We start from the raw sequence: 16,658 nt of genomic DNA on the forward strand, positions 1-16,658 counted from the left end.
TCTATACGGTGATGTAAAATTTATGCTAGGTGATGATATAGTTCAATAACATATCATATTATTTGCTTTGAATATATCTACATGCCAAGTGCGGCACAAATTGTAGATAGTGCAAATATGCCTGATACTTATGTTTGGGACATTGTCATGTTTTCATGCAAAGCACAAGATCACTGATCATGTGGGTGGAAGTGTTATTTTACATTCCTGAAGAACGTAATAACCATCTGTAGTGATGATAAAGCTCATAATAGTCACCAGTGTAGTCAGCTATCCCCTGCACGAGCACCTTTTGTGCAACACATTCTGGAAGTGAGTCAAGCAGTTTCACTGCATTATTTAAACCCTTAACAGAAACAGCATTATGCACTAAAACACAAACATTTGAAACACTCTTGAATGCCAATTCAACTACACAAACATATAAGGGGCAACGCTTCCAAATAAAAAGCATGCACAGAGGCATATAATGCTCCACTGTGGGTGTGATTATTTATGGTTTTAATTCACGAGCACAACAACAAAATACAACTAATTCACTTGTGCCTCTCCATCAGTGCCATTTTCCTTTTAAAACCTTGACATGTATGATGTTCTACATCTATTAAATACATTTTGATGCTGCTTTAAAGTATTTTTTCATGTTGGTTAAACAATTATCAATTGTTTTAAAATCACCCTACTTGATGTATCGTAAACATTAAAAACATAAATTCTCACCTCACTGCAAGTTATGGACTATTGCAATTAACACTTTTTAAGCACCTGCACCCATAACTTCAAATACTACCTAAAAGATGTTTGCAAACTAAGTCACTACAGTCAAGTATTTCCCATTTTCCCTTCTTTCCAGAAGAAAAACAAAATACACATGATCAGTATTTATTATTGTGAATAGGTGAAAATTCTAAATGGCTCCTGAATATTTTTACTATATAGGTTTATCAATTTGAAGGTTTCTCCCAGTATGTATTTAACAGGAAAAAAGTTAGTGATTTTCAGGCAGTACAAGTAACATTCTAATTTTGCTTTAGAAAAGCAAGCTCCCAGCGACTGATCTATAACCTAACAATCATACCTGCATAAAATCGAATCAGGCAACCGATTTCAACATCCATTCCCTCCTCTTGCACCCTACAAGGATCTTTAAATCCCAGTTTAAAGAGGTATTCGTTTTGAATTTCAAGGGGGTTTTCATGCGGCTCCAGCCTCCTAGTAGTTTCGCCATGAAGTTGCACATAGACCATCGATGTGAGCAAGCCATCGGCTGCTCCCATTCTCACATTGCTAGGGATCGACGACTTCAGCCTGCCATCATCCAGAAGTCCCTGTCTGCCAGCCAGGAGGCCACGCTTCAATTCAGACCTGTCCACATATTCTACTTTGACCACAGCATCACTTATGGCATTGCCATTTTCGTTTTCATTACTTGCTGTGATGCTGTCCAGTGAAGGTCTACGCCTTGCAGCAACACTGTCCACAGCCAACAACTTGAAAGAACTGTTTAACAATTTGTGTTGATTAGTGTTATTATCCAACAAAGACCTGTGCCTGTTAATTTCGGAATCAGATTTTGGTCCTTCTCTGGCAGTGACTGGTGCTATGTACACCTGCCTGGTGCTCACAGTATTTATTTCCTTCTGTGTGGCATTCTGATTATCCAGTGAAGTCCCAAGCCTGGCAAGAGTAGTAGTATCTTTCCCGCACCGGATGATATCAGTGTTTGAGTGTTGCCCGGCACTGGTGGCAGTGCCCAGTGACAATCCTGCTTTTCCATGAGCAGCGATGCACGCGTGTCCTTGCTTGTTAGCAGCAATATCTGGCGACCTGGTGTTTAGGATGTCGGACTGCCCTGGCCTGGCCAAAGAGACATGCCCTCCGGACCTGGCGCCGATGCCCCTCAGCGTCCCCACTCTGCCAGGGCCAATGCTGTCCAAGGGGACAATACCTGCGCCATCTGCCTTTGCCATGCCCCCGGCTTGGCCAGGGTGCAGCAACCTGGCGGCCACCTCGGCGGCCGTGGTGTCCAGGGTGCAGGTGACAGGTCGCAGGTAAGAGGACATGTGCCTGTCGTAGAGGTGCAGGCAGCCCCGCTGCACATCCGCTCGCACCCAGTCGCGGTCGGCCGCCGTCAGCCTGCTGCCCGGCATCTTCCTGCGGTCCAAGCTGCGGCCGCCAGCCGGGCTGCTGCTGCTGGTGGTGGCGGCCGTGGCCGAGAGGTTCCTCCTCAGCCTCCTCCTGGACAGCAGGGAGTCGGAGTTGTTGTTCCAGCTCTGGTTACCGGGCTTGGGGTGAGGGAGCGAGGCGCTGGAGGAAGGTGGCGGTGGCGGCGGCGGCGGCACTCGCCCCCCTCCTCCTTCCCGACAGGAATCCACCCGCTGCAACTCCACGGCGCTGCCTTTCAGCCGCACACTTTTACACCTCGACACCGCCGAGCAGTCCCTGTGGAGATCGCGGACCAAGGCGCCTTCCATGTTGCCCCGGGTGTTGTTGTTTGTGCCCCCCTTCTCTCTTCACACAAACACACACAGGCGGAACAAAATTAAGGTGCAGTATCCTTCGCAATCTTTGTCCCCTTCAGAAGCCAGCCGGCGACCTGTCGCCTTTCGTGGATTCCAGGCCGAATGACAGCATTCTTGGGAAGTGTCACTGGCTCTCTCTCTCTCTCTCCGCTCCCTCCCTCAGCGCCTCCAGCTTCCCATCGCCATTACTGAGTGGAATAGGCGCGAGCGGACGGACTGCACCGATCGCGAGAGGGCGGCCTCCCCCTCATGAATAATTCAGCAGCTCGCGCCCCCAACGGCTCCTCCCTCATGAATAATTATTACCCCCTGCCTCCCCCCCCCCCCTCCTCCCCGCCCCCTCCCTCTTTTTATTATTTTACATACAAAATAACGATTTTTTGAAGAACCGTGTGATAAATAAAAGAAAAAGAAAAAAAATCATCCCGGGCATTTGTTTTTTCCCCCCTCTCTCTGGGTGGAGAGGCGGGGCTACGTCGCTGAATATTCATAAGTGGCCTCGCACCCAACCGTTGTGCCGCTGCCCCTCCCTCTACAGGGCAGTCCCCGGCGCGCAGAGGATTTCGGGAATTGTAGTCCTTTCAGGGAGAATTAACCTGTCTCGAGCCGTGGCGGGGGGGGGGGCACAGGCGAACTACAGTTCCCGTCGGGCGGCGCGCGTTTCCACGCGCACGCACGCATGCCACCTCCTTGGCCATCCAAGATGTTGATTTGCTTCTTCCGCGTCCTGTTGATGAGGTAGACTTTTTTTAAAAGGGAGGCGCTCAACCTGTACCCTTCAAATCAGATCCGAGGGGATCGAATCATTACGCCTCACGTAAGAGGAATAAGTGGAAATTTCCACATTTAAGATTAGCCCACTGGATTCATCTTTTGTTTTCAAAGTTCATTTGACAACTATTGGTGGCTCAAAGCAACGCAGAACTGGGAACCATCCCCCATCACCACCCCCGCCAACCCTGCAACCCACCTCAACCACCCCTGGAATCTACCACCCTGGAGACTCCATCACCCCCCCACAAAAAAAACCATCCCTGGAAACCATCTCCACTTCATCCAATCACCCCTGGAATCTACCACCCTGGAGATCACTACCAGTGTCCACGGAACCCACCCCCTCTTCCCAACCATCCCTGGAAACCACCCCAACCACCTCTGGAACCCACCACACCCCCATCACCCCTGAAACCCACCCCTCTTCCCAGTCATCCCTGGAAACCACCCCATTCACCATTCCGCGCCCCCCCCCCTCTCTGGAACCCACCACACACCCCAAACCATCCCTGGAACCCACCCCTCTTCCGAACCATCTCTGGAAACCACCTCAGGGCGGCACGGTAGCACAGTGGTTAGCACTGCTGCTTCACAGCTCCAGGGACCTGGGTTCGATTCCCGACTTGGGTCACTGTGTGGAGTTTGCACATTCTCCTCGTGTCTGCGTGGGTTTCCTCCGGGTGCTCCGGTTTCCTCCCACAGTCCAAAGATGTGCGGGTTAGGTTGATTGGCCATGCTAAAATTGCCCTTAGTGTCCTGAGATGCGTAGGTTAGAGGGATTAGTGGATAAATATGTAGGGATATGGGGGTCAGGTCTGGGTAGGATTGTGGTCGGTGCAGACTCGATGGGCCGAATGGCCTGTTTCTGTACTGTAGGGATTGTATGATTCATTCACACCCCCCCCCCCCCCCAACATCTGGAACACACCACATCATCCCTGGAACCCATCTCTCCCCCCACGTCCCTGAAATCATAGAAACCCTACAGTACAGAAAGAGCCCATTCGGCCCATCGAGTCTGCACCGACCACAATCCCACCCAGGCCCTACCCCCACATCCCTACATATTTTACCCACTAAACCCTCTAATCTACGCATCCCAGGACACTAAGGGGCAATTTTAGCATGGCCAATCAACCTAACCCGCACATCTTTGGACTGTGGGAGGAAACCGGAGCACCCGGAGGAAACCCATGCAGACACGAGGAGAATGTGCAAACTCCACACAGACAGTGACCCAAGCCGGGAATCGAACCCAGGTCCCTGGAGCTGTGAAGCAGCAGTGCTAACCACTGTGCTACCGTGCCGTACCGCTACCGAATCCACCCCCAACCATCCCTGGAACCCACCACCCACCGCTAACCATTCTCCCGCCCCCCCCCCCCCCCCCCATAGTAACTCCTCCCCACTTAGAACCGCCCCGCCGCTAGGAAACCCCCACACTAAAAATCTCCACCCACGAGAAACCCCCACCTCCAACCAGAATACACCCACCCCGGTTTCGGAATATTTACCGGCTTCATTAACGCACATTTGACAATCCTACGCACTTGTTCTCAGTGAATCAAACACTTGACACCCGTGCAGTATCTGGAACAAGTTGTTTGATTTTGAAGGATGAATATTTATAACCTATTTTTTGCAATGCACCCGAAAGTTGCCTGCGGGAAGTAACAGATCTGCCTGCTTTTAGGTCAGAGTATTGTGCTTGGATCTTGTAGAGTTTTTCTCTGGTATCCTGAACAATATTTATCCCTTAATTAACATCACAAAAACAGATTATCTCTCTCTGATCACATTGCTGTTTTGTGGGAGTTTGTTGTGCGCAAATTGGCTTCTGCATTTCATTTATAACAACAGTGATTAGCTATACTTTAAAGATAACAATTGCCTGTAAAGCACTTTGGGAAATACTGTTTTCATGCAAGGTGCTACAAAAATGCAAGTTTTTCTTGGGAGATCCTGCCCGCAGGTTGTGAATTGTTGGTACATAGTGTTCACAGGTCGTCCAGGAGCTGGTTCTCACTTTCTGGCGTTCACTGTGATCGAGGCACATGTTAAACAGCACGGCAGTTTGACATCAGGAATCCCCTCATTCCTAAGTATGTAATATTCAAAACCTAACTTAAGCCACAGACATTCTGGTGATTAATTTTGAAAAAGACAGAGTTTCTGAGGGGTCATGGAGAACCTGGAAAAGCCATGGAATTTGTAAATGACTTTCCCAGGCCCGCAGAAGTCATGGAAATCTCCCCAACAAATAGCCTCAAATTCATTGAAAAGTCATGGAATTTTACAAAGACGGGATGAGGCTTTCCTGATTTTGGCCAGAATTCCAACCTTTCCTGATGTCTTTCCAAGGCCTACTTCTCCCTCTTCGTAATTGTTTCGCTTCGCTTCACATGAATGGAGTCTTCCTGTCCATTGCTATCGCTGGTTGGCTGCTCTCGACACGGTAGGGCGGCACGGTAGCACAGTGGTTAGCACTGCTGCTTCACAGCTTCAGGGACCTGGGTTCGATTCCCGGCTTGGGTCACTGTCTGTGTGGAGTTTGCACGTTCTCTTCGTGTTTGCGTGGGTTTCCTCCGGGTGCTCCGGTTTCCTCCCACAGTCCAAAAATGTGCGGGTTAGGTTGATTGGCCATGCTAAAATTGCCCCTTAGTGTCCTGGGGTGTGTAGATTAGAGGGATTAGCGGGTAAAATATGTAGGGATATGGGGGTAGGGCCTGGGTGGGATTGTGGTTGGTGCAGACTCGCTGGGCCGAATGGCCTCTTTCTGTACTGTAGGGTTTCTATGGTTTCTATGACACTGTCGGAACAACAGCTGTCGCTGGCCAAATAGACTGTGGGGTGAGGGAGGGGGGACAGCTTGGTGCTAAAGGAGTTCAAAGAACTAGATGGAGTTAAGACCATGAGGGGATTTAAATATGAGGGGAAGGGGTTACCATGAGCCAGTGTCGGATAGTCATAGACCTAGTGCCAGTGAAGATACGAGCAGCAAACTTTTGGATGCTGTGACTTTTCTAGAGGGTGGAGGACGGGCGCCCAGGCCTGGCTCGCATTTGAATAGTAGAGTATGGAGCGGGACAATAGCATCGGTGGAGGGTTCTGCAGCCGACTGGCTGAAGTAAGGAAGAATGTGGACAAAACGTAAGTGTTGAGAGTAGGCAGATTTTATGGCAGAGTTGTTTTGAGCTTGGGTTGGAAGGATATTGAAATTGCAAAAGTTCTGGTTCAGCCATGGTGGAATGGGCATGATTGACATGGTACCAGAGTTTATGGTTTTATAATATTTATTTATTAGTCGCAAGTAAGGCTTACATTAACACTGCAATAAAGTTACTGTGAAACTCCCCTAGTCGCCACATTCCGGCGCCTGTTCCGGTCAATGCATCTAACCAGCACGTCTTTCAAACTGTGGGAGGAAACCAGAGCACCCAAACGAAACCCACATAAACACGGGGAGAATATGCCAACTCCACACAGATAGTGATCCAAGCTGGGAATTGAATCTGGGTCCCTGGCACTGTGAGGCAGCAGTGCTAACCACTGTGCCGCTTATGGTACCATGAGCTCTGGTACCATGCTTATTTAAGACCTGTTAGTTCCCAATCGTCCACTGAAAGAACTCGCAATTCGCCTGGGGTTGAATGGCAGGCAAACAGACTGGTAACAAAAATACGTGATGGAGTCTAGAGATGGTGATAAGGTGAGGAGGAACAAAAATCATAGAATCCCTACAGTGCAGAAAGAGGCCCATCGAGTCTGCACCGATCACAATCCCACCCCGGCCCTATCCCCATAACCCCTTATTTACTTACCCTGCTAACCCCCGACACTAAGGGGCAATTTAGCACAGCCAATCAACCTAACCAGCATGTCTTTCGGACTGTGGGAAGAAACCGGAGCACCCGGAGGGAACCCCCAGATCAAGCACGGGAATCGAACCTGGGTTGCTGATGCTGTGAGGCAGCAGTACTAACCACTGTGCCACCGCGCTACCCTTAAAAGGTGTTTGACAAAGGAGGATGTTGGCCAAAGGGCCAGTTGGGTTATTGAGTCTGAAGATTTAGATTTGATTAGTGTTTTTATCGCTTTAAAAGGTTTCGAATTTCAAATGCGGCATCATAGGATCCACGTCAAGCTGTTTGCTAAAGCTGGCTAAAAATGTGCATGCACATCCTTGCATGATAGTTTGCAACACTATAGTACAGTATGGAGCTTTTGACAACGTCAAAGGCATTTGCAGTTGTGCCACCATCATAGTGATTTCGGCATTCAGAGTGAAAAGGGTTTTTTCTGCTTTAACAATCTCGACTTCATCGATTCATTTGTGCCATCAGTTCACTTGTTGCCCCGATCGGTGGCCATCGCAGCAGAGTGACGCATGGAAGCCCTCAGTTGATGGTGCTATTTCTCAGGATGGCAATGCATCCAGGCCTTCCCACCAGCTCCCCTCCAGTCTTCACATGTGGCACAAAGCCCAGCGGGCCATTCATTTGCGGAAGTAACAAAGTCTGCAGCTGGTTTGTATCAGGGCTCAGCTGCCAGTGTGCGAAAGCCACTACAATCCCAGGAGGTCCCTAGGACTGCACAGCTGTCAACCTTATATAATCTTGCAACAGAGAAAGTACATTAATAAACCACAAGACTCAATTTAAAGACACAAATGCCACCTAGGGGAACTACTGAGGAAGAAAGTAGCAAGCGGAACACGTGTATCTTTGTTTACTTAAAGTTGTTGCAAGCAGGTAACGCTCTTGCAAAGGTTTGGAAGGCTGCCTCGACTGGGAACCATGAATGAAAGAAACACGGGAAGATGTAAGACATAATTAATGAAGGCATATTAAGTGAGGCGTTTGTAAGATTCTATCAGAAGAGTATTAGTCTTAGTTTGAGTCCTTTCGTGTTGAGGTTGATTAAACTTTTATAGTGTTTCTCGATTTGCATTTCTCTGGAAGATTTTACCCTTGCAGTTGTCGCTGTGCTGGGTTTTTCTAAACCTGGATTGTGTAGGTGGGGGAAAAGGAAGCTCACTGATATATAAAAATAACCTGTATTTTTTTTAATTTAGTGCGGTGAGTCACTTCATTCTTGAGGTGATATTAACTCATAAGCACTCACCACACAGCATGTCAGGTCAACCACTTCCTGAGATTTCCGACCTGCTTAATGATTTTTGATTTTAGATTGGGCAGAAACCTTGAGAGAGGAAAAGTGATTCTCCGATTGATTTTCCTCCAGAGGAAATATTTGACCTCGATTTGTCGCCTCGAGATCAGACGTCGCTGTGGAGATAGTGAGTGGTGACCCGGACTGATAGAAATCAAATTTAATGTAGATTTTAGATGTAACTTTGCAAGATCTTTATTTGGAGACCTTTACAACTTCACATATCTTCAGCTCCTTTAATTTTCTGTCACTCGCCTGATCGAGGGGAAACATGGATATCTGGGATAAAATTTTAAAATGGTGTGTGTGTTGCCGGGGGAGGTGTGGGCGGGAAGGGTGGGGGGGAGGTGGGGGTGGTGAGGAGGTGGCTGGGGGGCTTACCTGTTGGAAGCTTCTGCACCTCTGCTGGAGGGTGGGCCTCTAATAAGACCGGCAGCACCAGGAGCCCGCCCGCCTGCCTCCCTTAGTCGAATAGCAGAAGGATGCAGACGGCCAATTAACATGCCGAAAGAGAAAATGCTGGAAAATCTCAGCAAGTCTGGCAGCATCTGTAAGGAGAGAAGCTTTGAGAAAGGGGTCATCTGGACTCGAAACATCAGCTCTTTTCTCTCCTTACAGATGCTGCCAGATCGACTGAGATCGCCAGCATTTTTTCTTTTGGTTTTAGATTCCAGCATCCGCAGTAATTTGCTTTTATCCAATTAACTGGCCGCATGCGGTAAGATTGACAAGACGGTCTTGCTGCCAGCAAGTGCACCCTCAGGACCCATCTCTCGCCCTGAAGTCAGGGTCCCACAGGTCCACAGTAAAATTGACGACTTGCCAGGTTGCAGTGTTTATGCCTGTCAGAAGATGCCAGAACAGCAGCCTTTGCTTTCGCACCTCCCAACTCCAGAAGAGCTCCAAGCTGAGTCGAACTCAAATGTGTGTACCTATTCTGTGGCAGTGAGCACTAACACAATTTAAGTTCTTAGCCTGCTCTCTAACCCTACACGTACACCTGTGCAAGACACCGTTCAGTTTTTAAATGCTTTCATTTTTGCCCTGATCCTTAGGACGTGTTTACCCCAGTCCAACGCCGGCATCTCCACATCATGACTACCTTAGGACGTCGGCAGGTTGAGAAAGGTACTGTATATATAAATTAATGTTTGTTATTGCAAGTTCCAGAACCATAGCTCAGCCTTGATGTATGAAAAAAGAAAGGGAATTGTCCCGCTTGCAAAGACAGTTGTTTGGCCCACAACTTGTAAACTGCAATACAATTGGTGCGCAGTAGATGGCAGCAATTCGGGCTCCGACAGTTCCATCGTGTGCGTCAATGTCAAACTACACCCAGAGCTGGAGATGATGTGACTTCCCAAGTGGAGTGGATGTTGAACAGAAAGCCCTTTAAGGTCCCTGCCTGATTTGGGTTTGGTGAAACATTAACTCCAAATCAGCAGAACCACACAGGAAACAGGTGAGCTTCTGTCATAAGGTATTCATATTCATGATGGAATGGCCTAGATAAACCTGCAGATGCATGGTGGCACAGTGGTTAGCACTGCTGCCTCACAGCACCAGGGACGCAGGTTCAATTCCTGGCTTGGGTCACTACCTGTGTGGACCTTGCACGTTCTCCTTGTGTCTGCGTGTGTTCCCTCCGGGTGCTCAGGTTTCCTCCCACAGTCTGAAAAATGTACTGGTTAGGTGAATTGGCTATGCTAAATTCTCCCAGTGTACCTGAACAGGCGTCAGAGTGTGGTAACTTGGGGATTTTTACAGTAAGTTCATTACTGTGTTGTTGTAAGCCTACTTGTGACATTAATAAACTTTAGACACAGCAAAGGTAATAGTGCAGGATGCAGCTTTCTGAAGCTCTCAAGAGAATTAAAACAGTGAAAATAATGTAATACACAAAATACATCCGCAAAATCAGGATAACGCCTGGCATGAAATAAAAATAGTATCTTCCAAATAAATGCAGTACAAAAATGTTTACTTTAAAATGAATACTGAGTGCAGTTTGTTATGATCGAGATCTAAGGTTGTGACTCATGCTCACTAATATATCACATTCTTATTATAAATATTTTCCAGGCTATGGAGTTAAAATAAACCATCTCCCTTCCTTCTAACAGTTCTTATGGAATTAAAATAAGAGTGTAATTACAATTACATCTTCACAGCCTATAAATAAACCAAAGCAGCACTGGGGAATCTTACATCATTGAGGCGCAGCCATCAGTAAATAGGGACATTTAGAATAGATTTCATGGTTTCTCCCATTTTTATTTCACTTTTATAAAAAAAAAAATCAGTTCTATTGCTGACTTGGACACCTTCAAGGGTGGATGGTGGAATGTTTTTCCTCTTATCTCCGCCAAACCATCTGGCATTTACTGATACTTTACTGGAGATGCTGCATGACAAATAGTGAGGCACATGACTTCCAACCTATCTGCACTGTGTGACTGTGTGGTTTTGGAAGGCTCCAGCCCAAACATCAGGAAAATTTAAAGGGCACAGACTCTGCTGTTCTGGGAACTGTAATTGTCACTGGTGCATGCTAGCAAGGAAGGGGATTCAATCAGATAATCATTATCTTGACAGTTAAAGTGTTTCAGAAAATGTATGGCAAGAATGTTATCTTCTAATATAAATAGGATGAGTATTTAAAACTATGTAACTCCCCCTACATTTTCCTATGTAACGGAGGAACACGTTAAAAATAACACTAATTTCAAACAGTAATATTACAACCTCAATCTTTTCAGCAGCCGCCTTACTGAGTCATTTCTGTCCATTTGTGATAAGTTCATGTAGATTTGTGTCATAGCTGTGGAACAATCTCAAAACACTTGTGCTAACATTTTAAACTGCATTTATTTTTAGCTATCCATTGTAATAGAAAACACACAATTAGTCACTTGTTTCACCTACTGCTGTACAAAACAGTATCGCTTCAGGTCATTCCATAATGCCCCACTCAGCAGCCCATTTACAATTCAGCAAATCAATGAACGAAGAGTATTTCACTACTTGTAGGGACATTTTCTCTGCAGGTCCACCAATCACAAAACTCTTTCGTATTCTTCATTGCAGTTCTTCAATATGATTAGCACTCCATGATATGCCATTTGCTCCTTTTATATTGAACTGGAAATGAATTTGCCAGCAGCTAGCCTTGGTGAATCTGCTAAATGTACTTTGGATTGGTAACAGTAAGAAGTCTCACAATACAGGTTAAAGTCCAACAGGTTTATTTGGTAGCACGAGCTTTCGGAGCACTGCTCCTTCATTGCCATCAGCTGTACAACATCCATTTATCTGCAGCTGGTGGCACTAGCATAGCTTTAATGATCAAATTCGATGCAGTGTTTGAAAGAGAGAAACGCAAAATGGTTGCTAAAGTTCGAGACTTCATAAGAAATAGGAGTAGACCTTTCTGCCTGTTCGGGCCACAGCGGTGTGTTATTTGCTGAGCAAGTCAAATCCCAGAGCAAAACTTGTCTTATTGATCATAATCCTTTGTTTGTATTCTGAAAACAAGGTGGGGGGGGGGGGAACTACTGATCCCAGGAGCATACATTTCCAATAAACCATTTGGGATTTAAAAAAATAAAAGGTTTATTAACAAGGAGAAAAGAAAATTTAAGCACGCAAGATCAAAGTTATACAGTTAAAACAATCTTGCAACCCCCCCCCTTCCCAAACAAAAGTCCACTTAGTAAAAACACACAAGTAGACACTTTCTAGACAGCACTCCCTTATAGATTTTTAACTGTAAAAAGTCCAGTATTACTCAAGGCAAAAACTGCAATCATTTTAGTAAAGGTAACCCACACAACGTCTCACTCTATTCCACTCTTTTGGAAATCCAAGAAAATTCAGAAACAAGACTGCTTTCTGAAATAAAGACTTCTCTGGTTTCTGGATGACTGCCTCAGAATTTGCACCTTTTCCCAGCACAGAACTGTTCCCAGGATGGAACAGTTCCCCACTCAACTAACACAATTCAGGTCAACATCTCTCCTTAAATATCCTTTCAACTTTAATTCCATTTTCCTCAGCACCTCTTTGATCTCAACTTTTCCAAAACATAGAAATCTTCCATGTTTACTTACTGCTTCTACTTTTGAGTCAAATAAAATTTAATAACCTTCCCTCCTTGACTTATGAAACCTCTGTCGGTTGTAAAAGTTCCTTACTCCCCTTTGAAACGTAACAGCTGAAAAGTCAAGTCCCTTTCTGTTTCCCAATGCAAATTTCTAAACCTAACCTATTTACTCATTAAATTCACTTCACCAAATGTATGCATTTAGCAGCTCAGCCTCTTTCATCTCAATTCTCCCAGACAAGTTGTCTCTATTAACCTTTCTGCAGCTTAATTAAATAATTTACACGCACACACAGCTCTCTTTACAGAATAACAATATTCCCCAAAAATATTCTTAAAATATCCATCCTCACACTGCCCTTTGAGCTGGGTGGATGCTTATAGACAGCCCTAGGAACGTGACTCCAATGAGGAAGTTTGTCCACAGAAAAGTTTGGCAAATTTGTTAATGGATAAAACAACATTAGGTCAATGAGGGAGTGTTCAAAATGAATTTAATATGATACAGACAAGCTTATACTCCTAAGGAGAGTTCTACTTTAAAAAGAGCAACATGGACAATAAAAACTGGAAGTGATACAACAGAAAAATAAAAGTTGCAAAGAAAGTGTGCAGCACATTGAATACACTGCGCCTTCAGTATTATTTTCAGTAAAGACAACATTCCACTTTGAACAATGCAGTGATTGTTTTGATTTTTTGGATAAAGAGCAAGGAATACAAAATGTGGAAGTTACAAGTTTCCAGTCTGCTTTAAATTCTCTCAGTACAGCAGCACTGCTCACTCCTGTAAATGTTCTGAGAGGACCTTACATTCATGAGTGTGCCCACACTGCTCAATATCCAATTATAGTGTAAGCCAGGAGCATAACAGTCGGAGAACCTTGTGATCTAAACTTAGTGTCTTTTGCACATTCTTCAATATTTCCAAAGGCAGACAATATCAGTAGGGATTACTGAACAACTTTGTTTGTGTAAATTTTAATAGTAACAGTCAAAGCAAGTTAAACTTACTGTGATAATAGTGTACCTTTTATTAACAGGGGGTTGGAGTTTAAGAGCCGTGGGGTTATGCTGCAACTGTACAGGACCTTGGTGAGACCACATTTGGAATATTGTGTGCAGTTCTGGTCACCTCACTATAAGAAGGATGTGGAAGCGCTGGAAAGAGTGCAGAGGAGATTTACCAGGATGCTGCCTGGTTTGGAGGGTAGGGTCTTATGAGGAAAGGTTGAGGGAGCTAGGGCTGTTCTCTCTGGAGCGGAGGAGGCTGAGGGGAGACTTAATAGAGGTTTATAAAATGAAGAAGGGGATAGATAGAGTGAACGTTCAAAGACTATTTCCTCGGGTGGATGGAGCTATTACAAGGGGGCATAACTATAGGGTTCGTGGTGGGAGATATAATAGGAAGGATATCAGAAGTAGGTTCTTTACGCAGAGAGTAGTTGGGGTGTGGAATGGACTGCCTGCAGTGATAGTGGAGTCAGACACTTTAGGAACATTTAAGCGGTTATTGGATAGGCACATGGAGCACACCAGGATGTTAGGGAGTGGGATAGCTTGATCTTGGTTTCAGATAAAGCTCGGTACAACATCGTGGGCCGAAGGGCCTGTTCTGTGCTGTACTGTTCTATGTTCTTTAAGAAATGTATTATCATGTTTCTTATGAAGTTTGTTTAAAATTCAGCTCTGTTTAAACGGTGCCGATTCATCTGCTCCAGGCAGCTCACTTGTAGAAAATGCAGAAGAATAATTTATCCTAGATAATGGGGTGTTTATTTTATTCTGAACTATGCATTTTTTGTCTATTTTTCATTTTTCCCTGGGGTTTCAGAGTAGGGTTTAATTACACTGATTGACAGAGAAAGAGTCATGTGCTAATGGGAGGAGCTAAGCTTGGGGACAAGCAGGCAGTTTCTGCTTGGGTCTGGAAGGAGCAGTCATCCTTATGTTCCCGATCCAACAAAGCCATCTCTGCTTGTTCGAGTGCTGATGTCACTGTGAGTTCGGTGTTTGAGAGGGCTATCGCATTGGTAATTTTGTCTGCCTGGATATACCATAACACACCGCAGATAATGAATTTAGGAATTATTGAGCTTCTTAATAGCTGTAAATCATCCATGTTTCACAGCCATACAGCAATACGCTGAGAACACAGACCATACAAACCATCAGCTTGGTCCCAAGGGTCAGCTTGAGGTTATGCCGAAGGTGGTCACTGCTTTCCACGTATCAAAGGACACATAGCCAGCGTGGACCCGACAACACAATTTACTAACCAATTCCAACAGGGTGCTTGCCCCATGACCAGTTGTAGTCAGGGAGGAGAGACAGTCCATGATCTTTGTGATGAGTTGCCATGTGGGTGACTAAAAATGGTAACGGTAAAGTCACTGTAGTCCCAGATGACTATAGACTGCTCTGCCCTTTGAGGGGGAGCGCTAATTGGTGGTGATCTTAACCTGAGGATCACCGCAGCTCAGGTGAGGGGCAAGATTGATAAGATGGGCCTTTATGAATAACCTCAGCTGGTACAGGAATTGAACCCTTGCTGTTGGCACCCCTTGGCATCACAAACTAGCTATCTAGTCAACTGAAGTAACCGACTCCCTGTGGGCGACTAGTGCAGTGTCATCAGCGTGGAGGAGTTCTCTGATCACACTGCAATGTGTATTTGGCTTCATTTTCAGCCTTGATAGATTATAGAGCTTGCCAATATCTGCAGGGAAGGCAGGAGAAGATGGAGCAGTTCAATAGGATAACTTTACGGAAGGTAGTAACACTGAAAAAAACTGGAGGAATTGAAAGTAGAAAAGGCACTAAGGTCAGAGGGCACGCACCCTTGAACACTAAGGGAAGCAGGTAGGAAACAGCTGAAAAATATAGTCGGTGCTTCCAATGTCATTAGATTATGGTGGTTGCTGTACAGGACTGGAGGGTAACTATTTACATACCTATGTTTAAAAACAGGAGAAACCAATACAGCAGCTAACTATTGAGCAACCGATCCAACATTCCTAGACATTACATGCCAGGTAATTATAATGCATTTTAATGTGGCCATCAGCCCCCCCCCCCCCCCCCCCCACCCTTTGTAATAAGGACATCAGTTCACCTGATGTTGTGGCCTGTGCCACAGACTCTGCCTTCCGCTGATGAAGGAGCAACACTCCAAAAGCTCGTGATTCCAAATAAACCTGTTGGACCTTAACCTGGTGTTGTGAGACATCTTACTGTGCCCACCCCAGTCCAAAGCCAGCATTTCCACATCATTCCCGTCTAGATTTTGGCCGCGCTGGGTGTCACTATTTCGTCATCTGCAGGACAACCCACACAAGGGAGCAGAAAGGATTCGGCAACTCATCACCTTCCAAGAATTGGGAATGAATGTGCAGATCCACATCAGATCTGACTTATCAGACTGTCCCTCCCTTTACAGACAGTAGAAAAAGCAATGTACTGGAACATTCTACAAAACAGATCCAACTGCCAGAGGAAGTGGTTACAATTCTTCAGAAGGACTTGGAGTATATCTGTTCATTCGCTCACGCACCATGGGGGGTACTTGATGCTCATCCATATGAGTTCTCTGATATGTTCACCTATTTTTTTTTTTAAAAGGTTGGAATGTCATGCTTTACTCATGAGAGAGCTGGAATATTTTTGAGACATATTTTGATTTTTGCAATGTGACCAAAGCCGGCATTTATACGTATCTTCAGTTATTACATGTTACATCTTAAAGTGTAGACACGAACAGGCCCTGAAGTTACAACACATTCTCTTCTCCCATAAGCTATAATGGAGCTATTTCAAAAGAACATAACACAAATTGCAAAGAGCAGGAAATTCATTGCAAACAGAATAAATACCAGATCGAGATAAATGTTCAATTGATCCATTTTAATTGATCAAACAACAAAATTCAGAGAGCATACCCGAGTGAGTGCTTGAAGATACTGCCAATTATTTATTTCCAAGCATCAGCAACAAGTTTCACTTAAATAAAATAAAAATGAACAGATATGTTTTGTGTACAAAAACAGAAAATGCTGGAAAATCTCAGCAGGTCTGACAGCATTCGTGGA

The 16,658-nt window shown here is 45.3% G+C and overlaps 1 protein-coding gene across 1 annotated transcript in view; it reads right to left on the reverse strand.

Annotated features, from left to right (window-relative positions):
• The window catches only part of phlpp1 (PH domain and leucine rich repeat protein phosphatase 1), a 167,727-nt gene extending 165,134 nt beyond the window's left edge, over window positions 1-2,593 (reverse strand). The window contains exon 1 of the mRNA XM_078199787.1: window positions 1,079-2,593. Within this exon, the coding sequence (XP_078055913.1) occupies window positions 1,079-2,474 (1,396 nt within the window). The 5' untranslated portion in view covers window positions 2,475-2,593. The remainder of the gene's footprint in view (window positions 1-1,078) is intronic.
• Between the last annotated feature and the right edge of the window lie 14,065 nt (window positions 2,594-16,658).

This window comes from Mustelus asterias, chromosome 2 (assembly GCF_964213995.1).
Source record: "Mustelus asterias chromosome 2, sMusAst1.hap1.1, whole genome shotgun sequence".
Taxonomy (NCBI): domain Eukaryota; kingdom Metazoa; phylum Chordata; class Chondrichthyes; order Carcharhiniformes; family Triakidae; genus Mustelus; species Mustelus asterias.